Source organism: Leptonychotes weddellii, chromosome 14 (assembly GCF_054177405.1).
Source record: "Leptonychotes weddellii isolate Sample4059 chromosome 14, ASM5417740v2, whole genome shotgun sequence".
In the NCBI taxonomy this organism is placed as follows: domain Eukaryota; kingdom Metazoa; phylum Chordata; class Mammalia; order Carnivora; family Phocidae; genus Leptonychotes; species Leptonychotes weddellii.
In genome coordinates, this window is record NC_138382.1 from 42,346,843 (window position 1) to 42,374,727 (window position 27,885).

A 27,885-nucleotide genomic window follows, 5' to 3' on the forward strand; every position below is an offset into this window, starting at 1 on the left:
TTTTTTTTAAGATTTATTTATTTATTTATTAGAGAGAGAGAGCATGAGAGGGGGGAAGGGCAGAGGGAGAAGCAGACTCCCCGCCGAGCAAGGAGCCCGATGTGGGACTCGATCCCGGGACTCCAGGATCATGACCTGAGCCGAAGGCAGTCGCTTAACCAACTGAGCCACCCAGGCGCCCAATGATGATAATTTTTATTCTTAAATTGTTACCACCTAAAGGATTAAAATAATACAAAAGGACCCACATTTATCAGGACTGTTGTCTATTTCACATACATAAAATGTTAATGATTGTCAAGGTATTAATTAATGCTGTATGATTACAGAAAAAAGAGATTCTTGGGGCAATCTCTTCCTTGGACATTTACATTGGGACATTCAGGTGATCTACTGAAGTAAGACCAGAAAAGACAGAAATATTTCTTTCACAGGATTCAGTTAATTTTTGATGTTTGGGAATAAAAGTACTATACAAATTGGAACTATGGGTAGTTATTTCAAATTACAGCATTTGTATGCGTTAGCTTCCTTAAAATGTATACTTTTCTATAACAATAATTTGATTATAAAAATGTTGACAAAAATAATTCATGTTCCTGTTGAAAAATTTGGATATGCAGAAAAACATTTTAGTATATAAATGAATTATATACCCTTTTAATATACAAATATAGTAAATACATTTTAATATATAAACAATATAAAATAACATAAATATATAAATAACATATTTACAAAGAGATCAAGAGAGAAAGAAAGGTTAAGAGACAGACTGAGAGGCAGACAGAGAAATACAGATTTGATTATTTGGTTTTAAACATCTGTTAATTATTGTCTTAAAGCATAAACCCAGTTTTGCAGGCTTCCTTTTATGATGGGAACTGAGAGAGGGAAAAAAGGGGTCTCAACCACAGAATCATTGACCATAAACCATAAGGGCCATACAAAGTGAAGGAACAGAGTTAAGCCAGGTCTTCGTCGTCGTCTTCTTCTTCTTCTTTTTTTTTTTTTTTTTTTAAGATTTTTATTTATTTATTTGAGAAAGGAAGAGAGAGGACCATTGGGGAGAGGGACAGAGAGAGAGGGAGAATCTCCTCAGCAGGGAGCCTGATGCAGGACGCCATCCCAGGACCCTGAGATCATGATCTGAGCTGAAGACAAATGCTTAATGGATTGAGCCACCCAGGAGCCCTTAAGCCAGGTCTTCGGATGCTGCCGTATTATAATCAACCAAGCCCTGGAACAAATACTTTCCTCTTACCCCTGGACCGCCTCTCATCATTTAGACTTAACCCTGAGGATGAAGTGAGAATTCAGGGAAGTGTGAAGGATGAAGGTAAATATCAGAAATGGAGTTGGGATGTCATATATACATTATTTGTTCATAAAGAAGAGGTATTGCTATTAATGAAGAAGAGGGTCATGGCTTGTTTTAGGGTCACGAAAGACTTGAGAATGTCCAAGAACACCTGGTGTCAAAGGGCATCTTTCAAAATGCTGTGTCTTTCTGGCTCTGTGTCTTGCTCTCCATGTCACTACCTCCTTTGTAAACCACAGGGGCCACAGTCAGCCAAGTTGGAGTAAGGTGAGGATGGTAGCCCCAGTGCCCTCTGCAATCTTGCTCCTTGGCCTCCTTTGTTATTACAATGGCCCTGTGATGTGGCCAAACCCGAAAGCCAGTGTGCTCAGCTTACTGCTGCCCCTTAGTATTTGTATCCAAACTAATTACCAGAGCATGTCTGATCTTTCTACAGATCTCCCATTAGTGGCTCTCATATTTGGTTTATGGGCTCTGGGGTTGCCAGGAGCACCTGTGTGGCTGGCAGAGCTGGCCAAGGCGAGCCGATGCCTGTTGGTCTCGAGCCCTACTTTACCAACTTCAATCAGGGTAACTATACTTTTATGTAGTTAACATCATCTTCTATATAATATTTCACTTGGTAAAAGGATGCCTTTGCTTAAACAAAAGCGCGTGGGCGAACCGCTGACGTAAGTTACAAGATACGCTCGGGCAAAGACAGCCCTGAGCTGGGCTTAGTAGACACGTATCCCACGTGAGGACTTATTGGCTCAGCCAATACTGACTAGAAGTACAGGCTTTGAAACTGAAATATGAAAGCTGATCGGTTTCTTCCATTTACTGGAAACTGGAAACCAGGTCATCACGTCTGTCTGTAAAGGCTGGTAAGGTGTTGATTGAAGGCTTGAGAGACTCTTCTAGGGGTAAAGGGAATGTATTTTAAGCCATGAACTTGATAACACTATTTTTGTTAGTGTTAGGGGAAAGCTTGTTTGCAAAAAAGCAGAGTTTTGGGTAGATGAACTGTTACTGTATTGATAATCATATTTCATATACTTGAATTAGGAGTTAACATCATCTCATTTACTCCGTGAGATCTACTGCCAACAGACCTGAAGTTGAATAGGTCCTTGGGAAATCTATTGAATATGTACAGATATTCCCTTTTAAATTGACATTTGAGTGTTGATTCTTTCACACATTAAAATTTGGAAATAAGTCACACAGGCCTCAGCAGTCAAGTTTTAATTTCAAGCACACACAATAGAGACAAATTGTTATCTTCCTTTGAATACATTTTACATCATACAATCTAAGAACTAAAGTCAATTTGATCTAGTTTTTAACTCCTTTAGGAACCACGATTAGGAGTATCAGAAATTCTGTTTGAAATCTAGGGCTCTGGATGATGAGTCATATTTTAAAATTCAGAATCCAGGGATTTTGAACTTACATTCCTAAAGCAGATGGTAAGTCTTGTTTTCCATTGGTGACCTTAGACTATAAATGTGTGTCATTCTTAGATAGAGTCAGATTTTGTCATTAAAGAAACCACAGATTAAAACTTCATGGCCCCTACTAGAAGTTATGTCCATTTGAAGATCTGACCCATTAAGAGAATGGAGGCTTGAGCAACACAGCCCCGAAAGCCAGGATGTAGAAGGAATGTAGTTCTGAATTTTCAGAAGCTGATAGGCTGAGGGAGGCTCATTTCTTCCCTCTGTTTGTGCTGCTTCTCCAGGCTGTTACTACATGGAAAAAAAGACACCAAAAGGGTGTGAAATAAATTTTAAAAAGGATCTTTGTCCTAGTGTACCATTACTGTGCTGGATGGTATTTGACAGCTCACTCTCTGGACCCTGTTTTCTCTGGCTGTAAGATAAAAATGCTACTATAAACTTGAGCTTTTCCCTGTGATTGGCTCTGCAGGCAGGATCGCCCCTCAGGAGGGGAGGGTTGTGCCTATTTTACAGGGGAGTGGACCCTATTTTTTTTTCATTGGTCTCACAGCTTTAGGGAATCCTGAGTCCCCATCGTCATCATCATCTTCATCACCATCATCACTGTTTATTGACTATTGCATTATTGTCACACACTCTTAACACATCATTCATAGAATTTACAAAAATTCTTTCATATGGGGGTGACTGGGTGGCTCAGTCGGTTAAAGCATCTGCCTTAGGCTCAGGTCATGATCCCAGGGTCCTGGGATCAAGCCCCGCATCGGGCTCCCTGCTCAGTGGGGAGCCTGCTTCTCTCTCTGCCTGCCACTCCCCCTGCTTGTGCTCTCTCTCTCTCTCTCTGTTTCTGTCTCTCTCTCTGACAAATAAATAAAACCTTTAAAAAAAATTCTTTCATATGATGTAGGTCTATACATTTATCCATCCTCAGCAAAATGCTAAGAGGTCGGGATCATCCCCTCCATTTTACAGATGACCAAGTGGAGGCACAGAAGGCTCAGTCACTTGTGGATGGTTCTGTGTTACATGAGTAATACACGGCAGATCTGGGATTCAAACACAGGCTGGCTTGATTCCCCAGCTTCTGACCACGTACTGCATGGCTCTGCTTCTCAGCAAGCCTTACCTCCCTGGCTGTTCACTGTGGTGGGATCTATTTTGAGATAGGCATAGCCCTGTGCAGGGCACCTGGAGGCTCAAGTAGACACATCACCACTGTGAGAGGCATGACTGTAAATCCAAAGCTTGGCGTGCAGAGCACAAGCCATTTGCTTTCCTTCCAATGAATTTATTTAAAAATGTTTATCTTTTTATTGTGTGTATAGTACCACCATCCAGAGATAGCCACTGTTAACATTTTCCAGATAAGATTGAATTTTATATCCCTCCCTGTGGAATTCACATGCCTCCGACCAGGTTTCCTCTGTGAATTCCCAGGGCACTTACATTCTCATGGTTCCCTCCTACACAAAGTTTGTCTTCAGTTTTAGTTTAATTTATGCACCCCTCCTTTGCTCCATCCTGCTGCTATAGTCTCTGTTCAACTTGGTGTCAGGCTAGACATGCAGCTCAGCCTTTTATCTCAATTAAAAATAAGAAAGGCGGGGCACCTGGGTGGCTCAGTCGTTAAGCGTCTGCCTTCGGCTCAGGTCATGATCCCAGGGTCCTGGGATCGAGTCCCACATCGGGCTCCCTGCTCGGCAGGAAGCCTGCTTCTCCCTCTCCCACTCCCCCTGCTTGTGTTCCTGCTCTCGCTATCTCTCTCTCTGTCAAATAAATAAATAAAAATTAAAAAAAAAAAAACAAAAACATGTTTTTGTATTACATAAACTCATCAGCAAAATCAGTTGGCCCTGTGAATTTTTGGTGAGCTAATTCAGGCTTTGTATTTTTGGAGTTTAACTTTAGGAATTTATATTTCCTAATAAAATCAGTGAATGTATTTTTTTAAATCTATTAGTTGAGAATTATACGTGGGATTTTCTCGTGATTTAAAGCATCTTTTCACAGGCTATTTTACCTTGTGTTTTATTGACAATTTTAGTTTCTAAATAGATTTCAGAGACTTGCTATTGTGAGTTCTACCCACACCATAAACCAGCTCTTGGAATTCTCATTTTTCTATTTTTAAGTTTATTAATGTCTGTATTTAGCTTTATTTTTTCTTTCTCCCTGCCTTTCTTAAAATTTTTAAAAATTTTATTAACTATTTATTTAGAGAGAAAGAGAGAGAGTGCAAGTAGGGGGAGGGGCAAAGGAAGAGGAGAATCTTAAGCAGGCACCATGCTCAGCAAGGAGCCAATGTGGGATTGGATCCTGAGATCATGGACCTGAGGTCCCTGAGATCATGACCTGAGCTAAAATCAAGAGTCGGACACTCAACCAACTGAGCCACCCAGGAGCCCCTCTCTCTGCCTTTCTTAAGTCTTATTAGTTCTTTTACACATGTTTCCTGAGTAAAGTTCTTGGTTTATTTATATTCATTAGTAAGCAAAGTATTTAAAGCTATGTATTTGTCTCTGAAAGCAGTTTTGGACTCATTGTGTGGTTTTGAAAGTAAGATGATTATCTTTTATTTTCTAGAAATCTTGTCTTTTTAGTATGGTCTTTTCTGAGAATTATTTAGAAGACTGCTTTATGATTTTTAAGAGTTGGGTTGTCTTTTCTTGTTCATTGATTGTTAAACTCGATTTATTATGCTGTGTATGGGATCATTAGGTTGTGTTTGGGGAACAGTGCATGGGTGGTTTGTCTTTGCTGGACTTCACTGAGTTGAGTGTGTGTGTGTGTGTGTGTGTGCGCGCAAGCACGTGCAGCATGAGTTACAGCAGGGCTACTATTCCACTGTTTGGTACTGGTTCATCTGTACCAATTGTTACAAGAGTGAAATAATTCTGTGCCGTCTGGTAAATGCTGCTTGCTCCCCCTGAATGCGCCCCGTCCTGCCACCTTGTGCTGCCTAGTCCCTCTAGATTTCCCAACCATCCAGCAACCAAAGGGTATTATCTGGCCTATCAGAGTCTTTCAGAACCTTTTCTGGCACTCAGATCAATGTGCATTTTAATCTGGTTGGCTCAGGTTGTTAAATATTTTGAATATTATCTCTGAGCGGAACCAAATTTAAATTGCAACTAGATATGTTTGGTCTAAACAACATACAAACAGTGCAGATAATTTCATGTGCCCTCCCTCTTCCACTGAGCTTGGTCTTTGTTCAACTGCTTCCCATGCTCTGGTTGTGAGCCCTGTTTGTGGAGGTACGTGTTTTTTGTGCCACCTGGTTCCTGAATACCAGCCAGCTCCTTTATCCGGTTCTCACCCAAAGCTGCAGTGATCTGTTCAGGTGCTGGAAGAAAACCTACATGTTACATTTGTGGATTGATGACACACTTCCACATTATCTTTTATGGATGAGTTAAAGGATGGTCAAGAGTAATTTTGTCTATATACAGTTTTACCTTACACACTGATCTTACTATATGTGTTGCTCCAATGAGTGTACTCAATTTTGGTAAATACTGTTTGGATGATTGGGGAAAAAAACAAGCTGAATTCCTTGTTTTAAGATATAGTATTATATATACCTGAAAGATACATATATGTGTTTGTGTGTGTATATATATAATTTATAACTTGTAAATATATATAAAAATTTATAATTATTAATTAAATAATTTATAATAATTGTTTGATTTTTAGTCTACTTCATCAGTCAAAATTTGAGAGAGTTGTGATGCTGTCTCCCAAAACTACTGTACTTTACTCATATTCTTTTTGCTTTTACCTGTTTTTTCTTTATATATTTGATTCTATATGATTTAGAGCACTTTAGAGCACAAATTCATAACCACTATGCTTTCATTGTGGACTTTATTTTCCAGCAACATAATATAGACTTAGTTCCATTTCCATTTCATGCCTTCTATCTTGAATTCCCCTTTGTCTGAAACTAATATTATTATCTTTGGTTTCTTTTTTCTTTATTTTTTATCCTTTTTTCTTGTCATTTCTTGATAAATTCTTTGCCCATCTCTTTGTTTTTAAGACTGTGTGAGTTCAAGTGAGTCTCTTATAAGCACCATCTAGGAAGATTTAATTTTTTCTGAGAGTATTTGTCGATAGGTGATTGTAAATACTTATCTTTAAATCATAATATGTTTAATCTTAACTTCTGACATCCTGTTTTATATACTTCCCTGATGTTTCCTTTTAGGGTTTTTTTTTTTTCTGTCCTTTGCTTATTTGACTTGTATTTTGTTTACATTTATCTTCTCTAGTCATTTTTTTGATATATACATCCTGTTTTTTAATTTTATTAGTGGTTACTCTTGAGTTTGTCAAAAACATTCTTTAACCTATACTTCTCTATTTGTAATAGTAAATAGTGAAACCATATCTTGAATATCCACATATCAATGAGGAACTCAGCACATTTAAACTTTGTCCCATCCTTCATTCTCCCTTCTCAATCTTTGCTTACTTAATAAGGAATTTGAGATCTAAGTTACACATTTTTAATTTTAAGAGGTACTTTTGACACTAAAAATATTTCAATAATAAAAGCAAATACATTTCTCAGTCCAATTTTATTGACCTTTGTGGTTATTAGATGCTGATAATAGGCTGATCACTGTAGCTACAATTCTTCATTTTTTTGTCTTGTCTTTAGTGAAAAGTTAAGAGAAGCTACACCAAAGGCACTAGTCAGATGACACTTTAAATCTGAGATCCTCAGCTCAAGTGTATATTGATAGATGAATGGATAAAGAAGAGGGGGTGTATGTATATATATATATATACACACACACACATATATATACACACACACACAATGGAATATTACTCAGTCATCAAAAAGAATGAAATCTTGCCATTGGCAATGCCGTGGATGGAGCTAGAGTATATTATGCTAAGCAAAATAAGTCAGAGAAATGGTACTATAATTCTGCAGTATTTGAAGTGAGAAAGAATGAAGGCATGAAAAGGAGTTGAATGTGAGGGACAGAGCTGAGCTAGAATGCTCAGAACACAATGATTGGCTCTAAACAGTGAGGGAAAGAGAGTTGTCAACAATAACACGGAGTTTTCAGGCATCTGTGTTAGGAAAGCTGGAAGCTTAAGAGATTGTAAGAGAGGGAAGGTTAAGGCAAGAGAAGATGCTGAGTTCATCATAGTCCTAGTACATTTGAGATGCCTATCCAGGGGCCCATAGGCATTTTCATAACCTGTGTTTGTAGCTGGGAAGAGGTTAGAAATGGAGACCCAGATTTGGAACAAGTGATAACTGAAGCCTTGGGAGTTGGTGAGATCACCGTGAACACGGAAATGGGGTCTTCTGTAGCACTGGTCAGGCCATAATCTCGGGGCTAAGGCTATAGCCACTTGCTGAGTTTTGGCAAGGAGGGTGAATGGGAAATGAGATCCAAGGGAAATCTGCTATTTTAGATGCACGGTGTTACACATAGAGTACTCCCGTACCTGTGCTGGGATGACTCAGTACTAAGGTATATGGCTACTGAAACAGTGCACACGGAGAACCTCCTGTGCCAAGCTCTCCATCACAGAAAAGGAAGAGATAAAATTTTAACTCTGTTGCGGATGTTTTACATTTAAGATCCCATGTAGTCATCACGGGTTGCTTGGCTCATCTAAATCACTTTCGTCACCAGTGGTATACGGAGATATAAATGACAGATACAGTTGTTGAGAGAATTAGGTAAAACAATGCATTTAAAGTTCTGAATGATAGTAGGTACTTGATAAGTGGTAGCTATTGTGTTACTAGCAATTTTAGTAATTGTTCCTGTGTAATTGATACAATGCTATTGAAACACCAAACTAGCAAATACTTGATAATACTGATTTGCAAATGGGGCTGCTTAAACAAATGGCTCTAGGGAGGTGCCCAAGGGACTGCTTCAAGGTTGGGGGAGTAGGGACAATGCTGGGCTCTGATTTCCCTGCCAAGGCACAGGAAGCATAGTTTTATCTGTTTTAGTTATCAGGCATTAGCACAAAACTGTGTTTACATAAAGGACTCAACTGAAAAATGAGAGTGGTTTGAAATGAGCATAGACCTGAAGGCACGAGGGAAAGGAACCGTTATTGAACCCAGATGGAGCAGTGGCAACATAGGACTGTCCACCAGAGCTGTGACTTCTGTAGATGGCTCAGCACCGGGGGAGCTGGGAGAACAGACGCCCTGGCTACACACTCCTTCCACCCTCCATCTCCTTCTGGGGCTTCCTACTAGCAGAACCCAATCAAACACAGGGGGCCTCCATGGACCCAGCGCTGGGTTGAGGAGGTAGGAGAGTGGCTGGTGTGGGGCACACCTTGTCAAAATAGAACTGAGGAACAGCCTGTCCCTAGCAGGAGAGACTCTCACACTATGACCTTCACATTTGTGCATTAAAGTGGACTTAAAAATGGACCCAGCCTATCTATGCCCAGAGTATCTGACTTGAACATTTAATGAGATGGCTTCTCTGGCTTTCCTGGTTTTGGACTGCTTTCCCTCAAGTACTGCCCGGACAGCCTCTGTCTCCTTGCTGCCAGAACAATCTAAGTACATCCCACATGGTCTAACTGGGAAGATAAAGGAATTGTTCTCCCAAACCATTACAGTGATTAACTGCCCAGCAGCTGTAGGATCTGTAGGATCACAGCCTCTCACACGGCCATAGGTATTAGGTACCACATCCGTGCACCTGCCCTGTGGCACCTGGGAGGCTTCCCAGGGTACGCGAGAGCATTAGCCAAGCCTTGTGGGCTAAGCAAGAGTTAGCCGGTTGAAGGTGGACATAAAAGCACTGGAGGAGGGCCTTACAGGCAAGGAGTGTGGCTCATGCAAAGAGATTCCAAAGATGAGTCCTTAAGAAGAGCTGCCGACATGTTTGAAATGATGTCATTGTCACTGGAATAAATGTGGGGCTTGGCAGGGGCCCCCAGGGATTACACTAACTTGGGCACCCAGGGCTTCTCAGGAACCCTCTCTTAGGAAGACACACAGCCTAGTACCTCTTGAGACATTGAGACCTGCAGCATGATAGGGGAAAACCCGACAGAAAGTTTAGTTGGTATTCCACCTGGCAAATGTGTCCGTAATTTGGAAATACAAAGGATTTTTTTTTAATGGGGGAGAGGGAATGTGACCAGATACGCTGCTTTGCTTCCAGAAATAGGTGACCTCCTTCACAGAAATAATTCATGTAAGGCCCAGAAGACAACAGATTCCAGAATTGTCATAAAGGAATTTCTAAACTAAACAATACGAGGGCAGAGGGCCCCTGAGCCCTCTTCTACTATGAGTTAAGATCATGACCCCATTGGTGAGCCAGAGGGTTCGATGCTTCTAGAAGGCAGAGCTACTGTCCTGTTTAAGAGTAAAGACTAGCAAAGTATAGGAAATATACTTTCAAGAGAGGGTGCACAGACTCACTTTTTAAAGACAATGAAGAAAATGTCAGAGCGGGTGCTATGGCCCGGGGACAAACACAGTGGGGGGCCATTGGGTTAGGTGAGTGGTTTCCCTGAGGCGAAGCAAAGGCTCATGGAGCGACTGCTTATGTTATCTTCACATGGCCCCCTGTCCCCCCGACCCCCACGCTGCCCCCATGTCACCAAGCTGGTTGTGAGACTGCTTTCCTAGAATCACTTGCATGTGCCGAGAATTGGTTTCCTGTTAAGGTCAGTCCTGTAAGAAAGGGGACAAGAATCAAAGTACTTTTGAAGGAAACAAAGGGAATCTTCATTAGCTCAGGATCGGCCTGTTTCCTGCTCCTGTGGGTTTGAAGTGTGTGGGAGGGTAGGCACACAGCAGGACACAAAGCCCTTAGCAGTTCTTCCTTCTGTGGGTGCTTGAGTTCCAAGATGACTTAAAAACAAAAAAACAAAACCCAACCTTCCCCTAAGGCTAATGCAGACCATGATTTGATAGAGATTCACGTGATCAAACTGGCTTTGTGCCAGGCTGACAAAATTAGTCCTTGACACAGAAGTCGGTGATTTAGGTGTCATTCTCCCATTTTACAGTTGAGTAAAATGAGACAGAATTTCAAGACCAAAGCTTTTAGCTACTCTACCATCCTGTTGATGGTGCCGGCAATTAGTAATTCACAAAAAAGTCACCTGTGTTTAAGATGTATTACTTTCAATTACTGTGGAGTTCTTCCCATTCATCTTAAACGTACTGAGAATACATGCAGTCTGTCAAACACAGTGCTTGGTGCTGGAAAGTTGAGGATGAACAAAGCAGTTCTTTTCTTCAGGGAGCTCACTGTCTAAGGATGGAAACAGACATGTCAGTTATTAATTAGAACACTGCCATTAGATTATTTGTGTATGCTTTTCTGTAAATAAAAATATTTATTTTAAAACTACAAGAGAAATACAACACTAAGTATGTGAAGCAGTAAGTGAACGTCTTCCGTCTTCCTCACCCCACCCTTGATTTCTAAGCCTGACAATTTCATTATCCAAAGGTACCACTGTTATTAAATCGGTGTATGGCTTCTAGGCTTTTCTCTATATTTGGCAAAGATGAGATCATGTATAATTGGTCAGTGTCTTGTCTTTATTTTATTTTTATTTTGTTTTTTACATCTTGTTTTCTTAATGTATCAGGGACATAAATCCATGCAAGCTTCTAATACTCCATTGTAGGTAAGAACCATCATTTATTTAGCCGTGCTCCTATTCATGAATTTCGTGGTGTTTCCAATTTGTAGCCATAAGCTGTGATGAATATCCTTGCCGTGTCTTTGCATATTTTTACCAGTAATTATGGAAGATAGCTTTTTATAGTAATTTAAAAGATTAATATACAGCATAATTGACTTTGTGTGTGTGTACAGCCCTATGAGTTTTAATGTTTTAAAGGTTTGTGCAGCTGCCACCACGATCAGGGTACAGAACCATTCCATCACCGCAGAAGTCTTATCGGACTGACCCTCTGTAGTCAAATCTCTCCCACTCCTAATCCCAGGCAACCACTCTTCAGCTCTTCATCCTTAAAAGGCTTTCCTTTTCCAGAATGTCGTATAAACGCAGTTATACAGTATGTAGGCTTCTGATGCTGCCTTATTTTACTCAGCATAATACCATGTTGTTGCAAGTACCAACAGTTTGTTCCTTTCTGTTTTTGAGTAGTATTCCATTGTGTGGATGTTGATGCATTCATCTACTGAAGGTCGCTTGGATATTTCCAGTTTTGAGTGATTATAAATAAGTAGAGCTGCTATAAACATTCATTGCATAAACAAAAATTTTCATTTCTCTAGGGTAAATACCAGGAGTAGCCTTGCTGGGTGATATGATAAATATAAGTTTGACTTTATAAAAAAATTGTTGGAGCATTTTCACACAATTTCCCATTCATTTTACATTACGACCAACAACAAATGAGAGGTACAGTCTCTGTGCGTTCTAGCTAGCACTTAGTATTATCAGGGTTTTTTGATTGATAGTTTTGTTTTTAGCTGTTCCAGTAGGTGTATAGTAGTATCTCATTGTAGTTTTAATGAGCATTTCCCTAATGGCTAATGAAATGGGACATCTTTCTGTATGCTTTTTTGCCATCCATAAGCCTTCTTTGGTGAAATGTCTCAAGTCTTTTGCCCATTCTTATTGTTGAGTTTTGAGAGTGTTTTTTAATGCCTTCTGGATGCGAGTTGTTTGTCAGATATGTGACTTGCAAATATCCTCTCCCAGTCTGTAGTTTGTCTTCTTAACACTGTCGTTTATAGACCAAAGTTTTAAATGTTGATAAAATCTAATTTGTTCATTTTTTTTCTTTATGGATCACACTTGGTGTCATAGCTAACAACTCACAGCCTAACCACAACATCATGAAGATTTTTCTTCCATATCCCCAACTTTTTATATTTTAACATTTTACAGGATTCATTTTCAGTTAATTTTTAAGGTTGGAGATTTTTGTTCAGGGCTCAGTTATTTTTGTATATGGGTGTCCAATTGTTCCAACACTATTTCTTGAAAAGACCGACCTGTTGTCACTGAATTGTTGAAACATTTTTGATGTGAAATGGTGTAATATGAGTTTAGTTTAATTGTTAATGGGTCTTGAAGCCAGTCTGCTTAAATTTGAATCTCAGTTCTACCACTAATTACCTGTGTGACCATGACCAAGTACTTAACCTCCCTTTGCCTTAGTCTCCTTTTCTATAAAACAAAGAGAGTTGCAGTGCCTACTCCATAAGATTGCTATGGTGATGATTATGTGTAATACACTTGAAGCAGCAGCTGACATGTAGTAAGTGATGAATTAGGGTTAGCTTATATATAACTTTACAATTACTGTAGGTATCGCAAGCATGTCCTATAAGTGCATTTCCAAGAAAATACAAAATATTGCAACCATTTCTTCTTCAACCTACTAGTTGGCTATTTGTATTTCTAAATCTATGAATTGACACTAATTTATTTATGTATTATATGTATTAACACTTTAAGTTTTATTTTTTTTAAAGATTTTATTTATTTTTCAACAGAGGGAGAGAGACAGTGAGAGAGGGAACACAAGCAGGGGGAGTGGGAGAGGGAGAAGCAGGCTTCCCGCTGAGCAGGGAGCCCAATGTGGGACTTGATCCCAGGACCCTGGGATCATGACCTGAGCTGAAGGCAGATGCTTAACGACCTGAGCCACCCAGGTGCCCCAACACTTTAAGTTTTATATATAACTTATATATATAACTTATATATATATATAACTTATATATAACATATATAAGTTTTTCCATTAGAGGGTTGGAACTTAAAGTTTTGGGGAAGGGAGAGGAGCTGGAGGTTAAATCAGCCAATGGCCAATAACTAAGTTATGAGTCAGTGAGTAGAGCCTCCATAAAAACCCAAAAGGACTGGTTCAGAGAGCTTCCAGGTTGGTGAGCACAGAGCTGGGGATTCAGGGACAGTGGTGCTCCTGGAGAGGGCATGGAAGCTCCCAGACCTCTCTGTATACCTTGCCCTCGGTACCTCTTCATCTGGCTTTTGATTTGTATCCTTTATCATATCATTTAATGAACTGGTAAACCTGTTTCTCTGAGTTTTTTGAGCCCCTCTAGCAAATTAAAAGGAGCCACTCCAGCAAACCTCCTAAGGTGGAGGGCCCGGGAACCTCTGCTTTATAGCTGGTCAGTCAGAAGTACAAGGAACACCCTGCCCTTGCAGCTGGCATCGAAGTCCAAGGAGGAGGGTTTGGGAACCTCTAATCTGTAGCCCAGTGGAGAAGCACAGATAACAGCCTGGACTTGTGACTGGTGTCTGAAACAGGGTGGGGGTGGGTAGTTTTACAAGACTGAGTGAGCCCTTACTCTGTGGAATCTGATGCTATCTCCGGGTACGTAATGTCAGAATTGGGTGGAATTCTCAGACACCTTGCTGGTGTCCAAGCATTGCTTGGTGTGGGATGTTGGGGAACTTCCACGTTGGAATTGGGTCCAGGAACCCAAAAAGAGTTGGTGTCAGTAGACCTATAAAATGGAATATAAATACCTTTCTTCACTATTATTGTAAGAATTTTGGTGTACAGTGTTTGTGAAGCACCCAGCACAGTACCTATTAAGTAGTGTATGATAAAGAGTGCTAGCTTTTGTCCGTATAGGGTATAATCTGAGGCCTGCTGGCAAGGCTATCCTTCTTCCTTTGTCACTCTCTTCATAGCAACTATCATGATCCTAAACTTTTTCCATTACAGACTCATTTCTTTTGTTTGTTCTTCTTTTTGTTTGTTCTCAGTGTGTGGTCACTTTAGGCTATTCTTGATTATTCTCTTTTTTGTGCAAGCAAGTCAATCAAATTGGCTTCTCTATCAGGAACTGGCGATCAGGGCACAGAGGAGTTAAAGAGTTTTGTTTAATTCTGTCTAGGAGGATATAGATATTAGGTTGTAGAAGTAGACATGCATACCTTTGGGCAGCCTAAGGGTAGAGGTGAACTTGGCAGGTGATTGAATCGGGAGAAGAGCCCAGAAAAAATAGGTGGCCTGGCACCAAATGTGGATTCCTCTCACAGCTGATACATTTCCTGGTGCAAATGAACGTGGTCCAATTAAGGAGCAGTCTTCTCTCAGGGTGAAGTGGACAGGAAAGATTGTAAGGCAACATTGCAAGGCTTGGGGAAATTTGCGAGGTGGGCGGACTTCATTTCTGGATATTCCCAATCTCTCTGTCCTGTACCCTTTCCGGATTTTTGGCTGCCTCTCCTCAAGGTCTTTCCTCCCTTGCCTCAGCTTCTACCAAGCTCCAGGATTCTCCAGGTACCATCCTGCCAGATCTGTAAACATTCCAAATTCCCTCACATTAAAGATCTGTCCATTTACACTCCTACTCCCGGTGACAGCAAGGGCCCTGGAGAGAAATCAACATTTGGGGACTGGCTTTACCATTGCCTTTCATGTGATCACTGATCAGTCTCTTGTCTATAGGCCTCAGTTTACCTTTTATACATTGTGAGGCTTGCACCGGGCAGTCTCTCAAGTCCCCTTCAGTTTAAACAAGCCTTGATGTGATGGTACCATGCTACCTCCACCCCTACCATATGGAACAGAGCTTGCAAGTCAGTGTACATGTGTGCTTGATACTCAGTGAAGTCTCACAGTGTGGACGTTCTGCCTATTCCCTGGAAATAAAAAGTTTCCTGCCAACTGACTTATGCTAATTCTAACTAGAACATGTGTTACTTATCCTGGTGTTCTAAGGTGGGGAGAGGGTGCCATTTCCTCCAGGAGACAGACAAGGACCCTATTTGGCTGGGAGGCAGGGATGGGAAACAGGCATGCCCTTTGGGCAAACTGCCTTGGCACAACTCCTGGTGAGAACAGTTTGTTGTTAGAGAGGCAAGGCCTAGTCACATCAAGGATGTCCTTGTCTAACTCCAAACTCCCAAATATACAATAAAAAAGTTAGCAACTTCCTTTAGTTATTTCTAGTCTTGTACGTTTTGGTATCTTCTCGTTAATTGCCCAATGCCTTCTTGGAAGGAACCTTGAGGATAACGTTATTGCTCAGAGACTTACTACATACATAAAAGGATCATGGAGAACAAAAAGAGATTAAAGTGTTGGAAGCATGCCCGGGAACTGGATTTCTTCAGAGGAGGCAAGAAAGCAGAGAAGATACTAAAAATATTTTAACATAGACACATAGAAATGGCTCTAGTAGTTCTTAGGATCCAGTAAGAAGAAACTAATGCCAACTTTAGGATAGATTTAAGAAAGAACATTCTAGAAGTGAGTCCTATTAAATAATCATTCTTAAAAGCCTGCTTCATAGTTACCCTTTCGGGGAAAACTGTTCTGTCTTTTCATATCCCTTTTGCTTTACCTGAGTAAGTCCATCTCTCCTTCAGGCCAGATGTCACTTCCTGAGGGAGATTTACCTGAGCCACATTCTTTCTCATAGTATTTATCATGGTTCCAGGGTTACATTTATTTATGTACTTAGTTTCCCACATCTGTCTTTCCCATTTGCCTGTAAGCTACGTGAGGGTTGAGATCATCAGCTTTATTCATTGTTGTGTCTCCAAGATGGAGTACAGTCTCCGGTACAAGGGAAGTGCTCAGGACGTTTGTTTAGTAGATGGATGGAAATATAAATGGCTTTATGAGAGGTTTTTAAACTATAGATAATTTTCCTTTTCTGGACAGTAAATAAAAAAAAATATTCTGCCAAATATCCTGGATAGTTTGGGGGTTGGCTTGGCTTCTTTGGCTTTTTGCCAATTCCCTCATTCCAGAAATGCTTTGGCTAAGATAGTGTTCATTGACATTTTAAATATTTGGAAGTTTAAGATATCTACTGCTATTACAAAGGCAAGACATCCAAGAACACCTTGGAAAGAGGTTTTACATGTGGTCAGTATCAAATTTCCAAGAAATCATTCGTACAGTTGTTCTGAAGACATGATATCTTACTCTAAACACATATCAATGAAACTTCACCAATACTACAATTCTAAGGTGAGAAGAAGCATAAAGAAATGGCCTCAGTATGCAGTAATTTAACCTGCTTTTTCTGCTTAGCCTGCCAGTGATTTGAAGGCCAGGAAGCCGGGTTAATCAGAACTTCACTATTTGCGGCAGTCCCGAACTTGAATGTGGAAGAGAGTGACAGCAGGCTAATGAGAATAAGCATGTTGTGTTGCATTGGAATGTATTTTCATTGATAATCACATTTAACCTTTCAGTTTTTTCATCTGTAAAAAGAAAAGTAGTTAAAAGTGGTGATCTTTGAGGTTTTATATGTTTTTATTAAGCAAAATAATTTTTTTTTTGCCAAATGAAAGTTTACATGAAGTGTAAGTATAAAAAAACCAGAAGTTGAGTGGCTCCTTGAGAGCATGTACGTGTGATAATTTCACCTCCACCAGTCTCAGAAACTTCTGGAACAACATTTTAGAAAACGAGAAATAACTCCTTGAAATACAGTTTGAAAAATGGCTCAATCTCTAATTTCTAAATCAATTAAGTTATATTATATGGGTGTTGATTTAGGTCCACAATCCTTTCTATAATAATTTTTAAAAATATTTTTATTAAAAAATTTAATTACAGTGTAGTTAACATTCAGTGTTATATTAGTTTCAGGTGTACAATATAGTGATTCAGCAATTCCATATATTACTCAGTGCTCATCAAGATAAGTGTATTCTTGGGGCACCTGGGTGGCTCAGTCCTTTAAGCGTCCGACTCTTGATCTCAGCTCAGGTCATGATCTCAGGGTGGTGAGATTCAGCCCCACGTTGGGCTCTGCTCTCAGCGAAGAGTCTGCTTCACATTCTCTCTTTCCCTCTCCCTCCACCCCTCCCACTGCTCCCGCATGCTCTCACTCTCTCAAGTAAATAAATAAATCTTAAAAAAAAAATTAAGCTTACTCTTAATCCCCTTTATCCTATTTCCCCCATCCTGCCACCCACCTCCCCTCTGGTGACCCTCTGTTTGTTTCCTACAGTGAAGAAATAGTTTTTTGGTTTGTCTCTTATGTCCCCCTTTATTCATTTGTTTTGTTTCTTAAATTCCATATATGAGTGAAATCGTATGGTATTTGTCTTTCTCTGACTGACTCATTTCACTTAGCCTAATATTCTCTAGCTCCATCCATGTTGTTGTGAATGGCAAGATTTCATTCTTTCTTATGGCTGAATACTATGTTATTGTGTATGTGTATGCTTCCATACACATACACTGCTTCCATAATTGGGCTACTGTAAATAATGCCGTTATAAACATCAGGTGCATATATCCCTTTGATTTCGTGTTTTTGTATTCTTAGCATAAATACCCAGTAGTGCAATTACTGAATCATAGGGTAGTTCTTTTTTAAATTTTTTGAGGAAGCTCCATACTGTTTTCCACAGTGGCTGCACCAGTTTGCATTCCTACCAAAGGTGTGCAAGTGTTCCTTTTTTCCACATTCTCACCAACACTTGTTGTTTCTTGAGTTTTTGATTTTTAGCCATTCTGACAGGTGTGAGGTGGTATCTCATTGTGGTTTTGATTTGCATTTCCCTGATGATGAGTGATGTTGAGCATCTTTCTATGTGTCTGTTGGCCATCTGTATGTCTTCTTAGAAGAAATGTCTGTTCATGTCTTCTGCTCATTTTTAAATTGGATTATTATTATTATTATTATTGGCATTGAGTTGTATAAGTTCTTTATATATATTTGGATACTAACCCTTTATTGGATATGTCATTTGCAAATATCTTTTCCCATTCAGTAGGTTGTCTTTTAGTTTGTTGGTTATTTCCTTTGTTGTGCAGAGCTTTTTATTTTAATACAGTCCCAATAGTTTATTTTTGCTTTTGTTTCCCTTGTCTCAGGAGACATATCTAAAAAGATGCTGTTATGGCTGATATCAGAAAATTACTGCTTATGCTCTCTTCTCGGATTTTTATGGTTTGTCTCACATTTAGGTCCTTAATTCATTTTGAATTTCTTTTTGTGTAAAGTGTAAGAAAGTGGTTCAGTTTCATTCATGAATGTAGCTGTTTAGTTTTTCCAACACCATTTGTTGAAGAGACTGTTTTTTTCCCATTGCGTATTCATACTTCCTTTGTTGAAGATTAATTGACCATATAATTGTGAGTTTATTTCTGGCCTTTCTGTTCTGTTCCATTGATCTGTGTGTCTATTTTTCTATGGCTATTTTTGTTTGTTTGTTTCAAGTTTTTATTTAAATTCTAGTTAGTTAACATATAGGGTAATATTGGTTTCAGGAGTAGAATTTAGTGATTGATCACTTACATATAACATCCAGTGCTCATCACAAGTGTACTCCTTAATCCCCATCACCCATTTAGCCCATCCTCAATTTAGCCCATCCCCCACCCACCACCCTCCATCAACCCTCAGTTTGTTCTCTATCATTAAGAGTCTCTTGTGGTTTGCTTCCCTCTTTCCTCCCCCCTTCCTCTATGTTCATCTGTTTTGTTTCTTAAATTCCACGTATGAGTGAAATCATGTGGTATTTGTCTTTCTCTGAGTGACTTATTTCACTTAGCATAATACACTCTAGCTCCATCCACATCTATGACTATTTGTAGAGAAAAGTATTTCTTTGTCTTACTTAATGAGTCATTATTCAGAGCAACATTGAATACAAGAAAATCTAAGTGCAAAAACAATTAATAAACATTTTGAGTGTACCACAATGCAATTTAATAAGCAAATGTTACTGTGAAAGATTAGATGACGTGCTGTATAGCCCACAAATGACAGAGTGAGCAAAATAACATTTTAGGATATTATGCTTCAACTGTGTTGGACAATCATTTGTTAACTTGGCAGATGCCATGTCATGATGGAAAGCATTTCCTTACAGATAAGACACATTTTAGGCAAATATTAAAAAGTGTTTGCAAGGTCTTTGCTAAGGAAAAATAATATCAATCCCCAAAGCGTAAAAGATGCATGAAATTCAATATGCGTCTTACTTACTCATTTGGCAAACGCAGCCATGATGCTGGACATGTCAAGAACTAAGCACTGGATTTGACCAGAGCCCTTCAGACCATGCTTGAGGTGAAACAACTGCATGCCTGTCCCCAGCGGGACTTGGGGAAGACAGCGCTATAATGTAGGAAAAGGTGTTAGGCACAGGGGCTGATACGGTGCGAGCCCAGATGGGGTCTGTCTTTGGCAATTTTTCTGAGGCACACGTCCCCAGTAGCAGATTCCTCTGTGGCACCTGCTATGCACCTGCAGTCACGCCTTTCACAGTGTCAGTGGCTGAACTCTTTCAAGAAGCCACAGGCCACAGCTGTGCCTGTTGCCTTAGGGCCCCCGCTCCTTTATACTCTTTGAGAAGCCAAGTGTGGCTACCCTTCTTCTCCCTGTTGGCAAAGGTTTGTTTGTTTGTTTTTAACCCATGTTTTTTCCCCCAGCGTTGTGGAATGGTATCATGTTTCCTATTAGTCCAAAGAAGAGAGAAAGAGAAAAATGTATTACTTGGAAGCAATCCAAAGAGATGTAGGGACAAATGATGAGAGATGCATATATTCCTCTGGCTCTTGATTCCCTTCCAAATGCATCTTTTTAAGGGAAGAGTGATAGCATTTAGTCTTTACATTCAATTATTATGTGTAGGTATTATTCAAATGGTTCAAAAACCAGCATATATAAGTATACGGTGAAAAACCTCCCTCATCATGTCCCCCAGCTACCCCGCTCTCCCCTAATGGGTCACTCTTGTTCTCAGTTTCATGTCTCACCTTCCAGAATTTCTTTAGGCATATATGGACAAGTACAAATACATACTCTCGTTTCAGGAAAACTAAGTAGATGATTTTTAAGATCCATCCCAGGATCTGATAGGTATTTCTTCTCCTCTCCAAAGCTCACATACAAAATCCTTCTGATACTTCCCTGTAAATGGCATTACAAAGGACAGACAACTCACTGGTGGGAGAGGGCTTCCTGTAAGTGGCTTGCTGAATAAGGGGAGGAAAGCATAGTCCAGTCTGGACCCTCAGAAGTACACGATTTCCCTTTCTGTCACTGAGAATAAAGGGAGAGAACTGGGAGGAACAAAAGGAAAAAGAAACCAGATCCATACCCAGAAACAATGTACAGATGAAGTGTGGCTGTCTTTTCAAATCAGCTGCGTTTTCTATTATTTCCTAAAGTCATTAAATAAACCAGAGCCAGTGCCAGAGCAAGTTCAGTGAGTTCAGAGCAGATCCCTTGGTTTTGGCAAGTCACTCACCTGGTCCTAGAAATGAGGCTGGATTGACCCGGAGCTGAAAGAATTACGGCGTTTCCTTCCTCTGATGACTCTCTCTGGGAACATGCCTGGAATGAGTGAATGTGGGAGACAAGGTGCTGTTCACTCCGAGGCGTAGCTGGACCCACATATGGAGGCGAGCTGGGCTCCAGTGTTATTTTTGGAGGCCCTAGTTCCACTGCTAGTTTTCCTCACTTACCCTCTCTTACAACATTTTTCTTATCCCAACCCCTGTCTTTTCTCTGGAGATTGTGAAGTTACTATTGAGGCTTGGAGCCAGATAGATGTTCAGGGTCAGATACACCCATTCAAGGCAAGGTTTTCTCCCTCAAGCCCATGTATTGAGTTAACATTACAAGAAAAAAAAAATAGCTCACATTCCCATTTACATTAAGACTTGACTCTGACATTCTTCTTAATTAATCAGATAAAAATGTAACTCCTAATAGTGTCATTCTCAAAATATCACTGCATACATCCAACACTGGTAGTTGCCATTTAAAAAAATTGTATGAGGACTTCATGGCAGGCATAATGCTTAACATAAGCAGAGGCTCAAAAAAGATCTGGTAAATGAATACCAATCAACCCTAAATACTTAGCAACCATTGATCAGCTTTCTGTGGCATTTTATAAAAACCGTAACATTTGCTTTTTTTCTTTAAACTCAGTAATTCTCAAAACAGCCTTTTAAATATGGGCAAGGAAGTCAGTTTAGATTCAGAAGAACACTTTCACTTTTAACCTCATTATTCTGGAAGTAGGATTGGTGAACTTGAATCAAGCAGATCTGGAATAAAATTTGCCCATCCATCCATCACCCACCCACCCACCCATCCAACAAATATTTATTAAGTCCTTTATATGCGGAGACTACGCAGGGTATTCCTATATATGTCAGTGTGAACAAAAGAGCTTCAATCCTTGTCTTCATGGAACTTGCCATCCATTGTGCTTGACCTGTCAAGCCCCCTGATCATTGTATGTAGACTTGGGGATCAACCATCACTTGAGCCAGAGAACATCCTCCATCCCTAGTATTCCACACTTGACAGGAGCAGAGAATAGGCACAGATTTCATTTGTTCATCTTAGAAACTTTGGAAATCAGAAGAGAAGAGAAGAGAGGAGAGGCAGGTAAGAGAAGGGGGAGAACGTGAAAAGAAGGGATTTTCTTTTCTAAAATGCGCTTCATCATTTATGGAATAACTTTTAAAGGCCAGATAGAATTTCATTTTTACATTTGGGGAGGGTTGAGGTTTGGGCCTAGGTGTTCAGGAAACAGAATAGAGAGAACTGAAATAATGGTCATTGTTGACCCCATATATAGCTGACACAGTGCTTAGGAAGTTAGGTACTATATCTCATTTAATCTTGACAAGAATCCTGCAAGATGGGTCTTGTTAGCCTTGTTTTTTTAAAATGACTTTATTTTTTTTAAAGATTTTATTTATTTGTGAGAGAGAGAATGAGAGACAGAGAGCATGAGAGAGAGGAAGGTCAGAGGGAGAAGCAGACTCCCTGCTGAGCAGGGAGCCCGATGTGGGACTCGATCCCGGGACTCCAGGATCATGACCTGAGCCGAAGGCAGTCGCTTAACCGACTGAGCCACCCAGGCGCCCCTATAGTTGATATATTTCTTGAGAATACTTTACTGTGGCAGTACCACATTATCATTAATTTTTATTAATTAGAATTATTTTCACTAATAATTAATGACAATAATGCTATTGTTGTGAATTTAACTCAACAAGCATTTGCTGAACACCTAACTAATGTCACAGACACTATACTGGGTAGAGATATAATGCAAAGCTTTGCTTTGGGGAATGGAGAATAACTGAGAGTCCACGGCAGCTACGGTGTGCAGTGGGGCAGGAGGGGTTAGTAGGGTCTAGGTGATACCATAGTAAAGAGTTTTGAATCTTGTCCTATGGAACAGTAGCATTTTAGAAAGACGGCTCCCGAGCTATTTTTAGCCAGGACTTGGTAAGCACCCATTTATCCTGTGGAGCCATGTTAATAACCTTCCTCATAGATGACACACCTTCTTTTTTAGGAACAGTGGATAGTGCCATGGACCTGATCCTGATCAATTCCCTACCTCTCGTCTCTGACGCGGAAACGTCCCTCACCTGCATCGCCTCTGGATGGCGCCCCCATGAACCCATCACTATAGGAAGGGACTTTGAAGCCTTAATGAACCAGCACCAGGATCCCCTGGAAGTTACTCAAGATGTGACCAGAGAATGGGCTAAAAAAGTCGTTTGGAAGAGAGAAAAGGCTAGCAAAATCAACGGTGCATATTTCTGTGAAGGGCGCGTTCGAGGAGAAGCAATAAGGATCCGGACCATGAAGATGCGGCAGCAAGGTAACATGCCCCTTAGTCGGAGCCGTGAGGTTGGCTGAGACTCACACACAGCTCTTGTGTTGGCAGCCACTCAGTCGGACACCGGGCCTGGGTTGTGTGAGTGTGGAGCTTGGAGGCCTTGTCTGCTGCTTGTGTCTCGTACACACATAGCGTTCAGGGGAGAAGAGCCCAGCCAGTCCACCTCGCTCACATTTAACCCCTTCACTAGACATTGTGCCTAGTTCATGAGATGAAATGAAATGTATGACATATTGTACTAAGAGCTCCGTGGCCTTTGGGGAGATATGAACGTGTTACATGTATGTAATACGGAAACCACAATGATGAAGACAACAGTCCGTGCCAAAATATTAGCTGTTTTGAGTTTCTCATTGATTTTTCATCTGATTCTTTGTTTTGCTTGCCCCTGAGTGTTCTTAACAGAAGTTACTGTTTTCAGGGGACAATGTGGTAGAAATAAAAAACTTAAAAGGGAAACACCTATCAATAACTTAATTGGTTACTTAGTGTATGGGTTATCTGTGGCCACAGTAATGCTGTGTACGACGCAACTGCGAACCACAGGGGCACACGGCAGTGAGCATTCATAGCTTGTGAGTGTAAGTCAGCTGGGCTGATCGGGGGGCCCTGCCATTCCGGACTGGGCTTTCTCCCACATGGATGTTGGCCGACCGTAGGCGTATTATGCCGGCCTCGGCTGCGCCAGCCTGGCTCAGTTCCCTGCGTCTGTTTTCCTTTCACAGCCTAGCCTAGGCATATTCTCACGGAGATGGCAGAAGTGCAAGAGACCAAGTGGAAACACACAAGGCTTCTTGAAAGCTGGCCTCAGGATTGCACGCTCTCACTCCTGTCTCATTTTATTGTCCAAGAAAGTCAGATAGCTGAGCCTAAAGTTGAAATGGATGGGCATCCCACTATTAAATGGCAAAGAGACAGGGAGGGATGAAGAATTGGGGCCCTTGTTGCAGGCTACCATTCTCGGAAAGAGACCACGGTTTCATTTTAGAACTTGAGTGGCCACACTTAGCTCACAGAGCACTGGAACTTTGAAGGGAGATGTTAAGAGGCTTCTGCAAAAGGGGCATATTATTCTTTGCTACCGCCTCACAAGGCAGTGATGGGATGGAACTTTTCTCCCAAAATGTAAGTGGCTCTAAGCTAAATCTTTAGGCGAGGCCACCAAACTGATGACAGTTGGAGAAGGCAATGTTGTGCATATTATTTAATGGTTCTATTTTGCCCTCAGGCTCCCAGGCCTGGACAGGCAGGTAGACTCCTGGTATCTTGATGCTGCTTACTGGGAGGAAGGCACAGAATTCCAGCAGAGATGACCTCTCCTTGTTCTGACTGGAATGATCTGGCCACTCACACATCAGCCGTTTTTTTCTGGGCTGGTCATACCTGTAGCGAAGGAGTCCTTTCCAGATCCATGCCATCATAACCACAGGGACTGTGGCCTGAGAATGTGTCATTTCATGAGATAATGACATTGTGAACTCGTCAGGGTTTGATTTTTCATTGCTAAACTGATCCACATAAATAACACACCTATACACATGTCTCTGATTGACAGTTTTTTAGATAGGAGTCTGCATTCTTTTAGACCAGTATTTCTCAAAGTTGAATGTGCTTATAGATCACCTGTGGGTCTTGGTAAAATGCAGACTCTGATTCAGTAGGTCCTTGAGGAGAGTTCCGAGATTGCGCATTTCTCACAAGGTCCCAGGTGATAAGGTGCCTCTGGGCTGTGCACCACACTTTGGGTAGCAAGGACTTAGAGTCAGCCCCTCACTGGGGTCCACCTGAAAAGATTTCTTTGAATTTGCTAATGTTGGTAATTAAAAGATTTGAAGGCAGCAAGCTCATTTTAAAGTCAAAAGTGATAAAATCACTCTTCATTACAAATGAAAGAAAAAGTTTTCTTAGCAAAACTGTACCAGTCACCTTTAAATGATACTAGGGTGAGTGGGAAAAGTGCACAACAGACGTTCCCAGGAATGCCGCTCTTCGGTGAGGGAAGAGTTTGAACAAAGGGATGTGAGGTGTGCCAAAGCTATCATGGCTAAAAAGTCAGCCCTATTATTTTTCACATGTGTCATTCGGGATTTGACTCGTATAAAGAGTTATGCCTTTCTGCTGATGTTTCCACATTCTGAATGAAGATAACCTGAGATTTGTGCCCATTGGCTTCATAGGAATGAAATGTGAGGTGCCACTGTGCCCTTTTCAGGCTGGCCTGGGTCTGTCCTTGACAGTGTGGAAGTAAGAACCTGTAGAGTATATTAAACCAGAATTTTGGGAGTCAAGGACCAACAGTAATGACGGCTCTAAACTGAAAGTCTAGGCCAGCGCACGTAAAGGAGAGCTTAAATTCAGTCAAATGAGGTAAAGGCAGGCTTGCTAGTGAGAAAGCATGGAGAGAAGATGGCTTTTATTTATTTATTTATTTATTTATTTATTTATTTTTAAAGATTTTATTTATTTGACAGAGAGAGAGACAGCGAGAGAGGGAACACAAGCAGGGGGAGTGGGAGAGGGAGAAGCAGGCTTCCCGCAGAGCAGGGAGCCCGATGCGGGGCTCGATCCCAGGACTCTGGGATCATGACCTGAGCCGAAGGCAGACGCTTAACCAACTGAGCCACCCAGGTGCCCTGAGAAGATGGCTTTTAGACTCCTGTTCACCTGAGTTTTAATTCTGTCTCCACCATTTACCAGCTCTGGGGCCCTGGGCAAGTTCCTTAACATCCGTTGGTCTCATTTTTCATCACCTGTGAAATGAATATAATAGTACCTTCAAAATCATCTTAAGTTTTAAATAAGATGGTGTATACCAAACCAGGTCCCATAAGTGAATTTACATGAAAATTTGATGGATACAGTAGATGTTTTGCTAAAAGCTGGGGTGAAATGAGATTATTGCAGAGTAAGTTAGAGTAACAATAGTGGTTTGTAAAGGGTAGGAATGGGGATTTGTTGCCAAGTGACCTGACTGCAGAGCCTGTGTGGATGACCACTACCATACGCTTGGCACATCCCTCCCACTTACTGTTAACCACCCTCCCCCATTCTGAGCGCTTGGTTTATAAAGTAGAGCAACTCCAACGGAAAGCCTGCAGAGCCACCCAGGGCACAGTGTAGAGACACGGGTTTGAGCCTCACTCTGCAACTGAATCATAGGATTCAGGGCAAACTATTTGATTGAAATCATTTTTCTTGGGGCGCCTGGGTGGCTCAGTCGTTAAGCGTCTGCCTTCAGCTCAGGTCATGATCCCAGGGTCCTGGGATTGAGCCCTGCATCGGGCTCCCTGCTCAGCAGGAAGCCTGCTTCTCCCTCTCCCACTCCCCCTGCTTGTGTTCCCTCTCTCGCGGTGTCTCTCTCTGTCAAATAAATAAATAAAATCTTAAAATTAAAAAAAAAAGAAATCCTTTTTCTCATTTGAAAAAAATAGTGGAGGTAAGGATTTTACCCCAGATGTTTGAGAATCAAATGAGACCACCAATATATCTGGCTCATAGTAAGTCTTCAATAATCATCATAGTGCCTTGGAATAAGCAATATTAGTAAGACTATTTTTCTTCTCAGTTGTGGAAAAATGTAATACCATCCATTAACATAATTGTGGAAATTTATACAAAATAGAATAAGAGGTAGTGCTTTCTCTCCTGCATTTTAATAACATCATCTCAGGCTGTTGAACTGATTCCGTTTCTTTCGCTGACCGTCCAGTAGCTGAAATACAGTGGGAGGAAAGTGATATCCTTTATGGTGAATCAGGAAAACCTCCACAACGATGTCTTCGTGACACTATTAATTCCCTAGCAAAACACTATGGGATCTCAGAGGTGCCTGCCCAGGGACATAGCAGGATAGGATAAACAGCGATGTATTCCTGCTTGCTGCTGACTCGTGCATCTGGGAGGAAGTGGAAAATCCATTTGAGATGTGCCAAAGCACGCTTACCTTGGCTCGCACACTCCAAATGGCTAAACTGTTTTTATCAATGGCATCATGCAAAAAAAAAAAAAAAAAAAAATTCAAAAGCAATTTGTTCAAACCTCACTAGTGATTTCATTTGGCGGTAGGGAGGTATAAATGAAGTTTGAAACCTTTTCACATCTAAACGGCTGTCTCAGAGTGTCCATCAGGAGGAAACATAGGTTATTTCCTTCCTAGTTTCATTTGAGAAAGAGCTTTACTTTAAGGACATCAAACCTTGCAAAGAGGATTTGTGAAGTTGATAGGGAGGAGCCATTTATATCTAAATAACACAAAGGAATGTGTTAAAAGCATAAAGAGGAAAACTTGAGATCCGACTCATTCATATATTCTTTCATTCCTCAAGTACTCTTAGGCCTCTTTTTGTGTCACACATGGGAGCTGCAGTGACGGTAACATTTCCTGAATACTTACGTGCCTGACATTCCCCTAGCCATTTTATATACGTTACTGTATAATTTAGGCTTTACCAAATGTGTCTCTGGTGAGGACTGTTAGGACCGGTTTATTTTTTT

The 27,885-nt window shown here is 40.7% G+C and overlaps 1 protein-coding gene across 4 annotated transcripts in view; it reads left to right on the forward strand.

The window, feature by feature from the left end:
- The window catches only part of TEK (TEK receptor tyrosine kinase), a 94,216-nt gene that overhangs the window by 18,131 nt on the left and 48,200 nt on the right, over positions 1–27,885 (forward strand). For all 4 annotated transcript variants that reach the window (XM_031032001.2, XM_081803046.1, XM_006737023.3 and 1 more), the window contains exon 2: positions 23,062–23,373. In XM_031032001.2, coding sequence (XP_030887861.1) covers positions 23,062–23,373 — 312 coding nt within the window. The remainder of the gene's footprint in view (positions 1–23,061; positions 23,374–27,885) is intronic.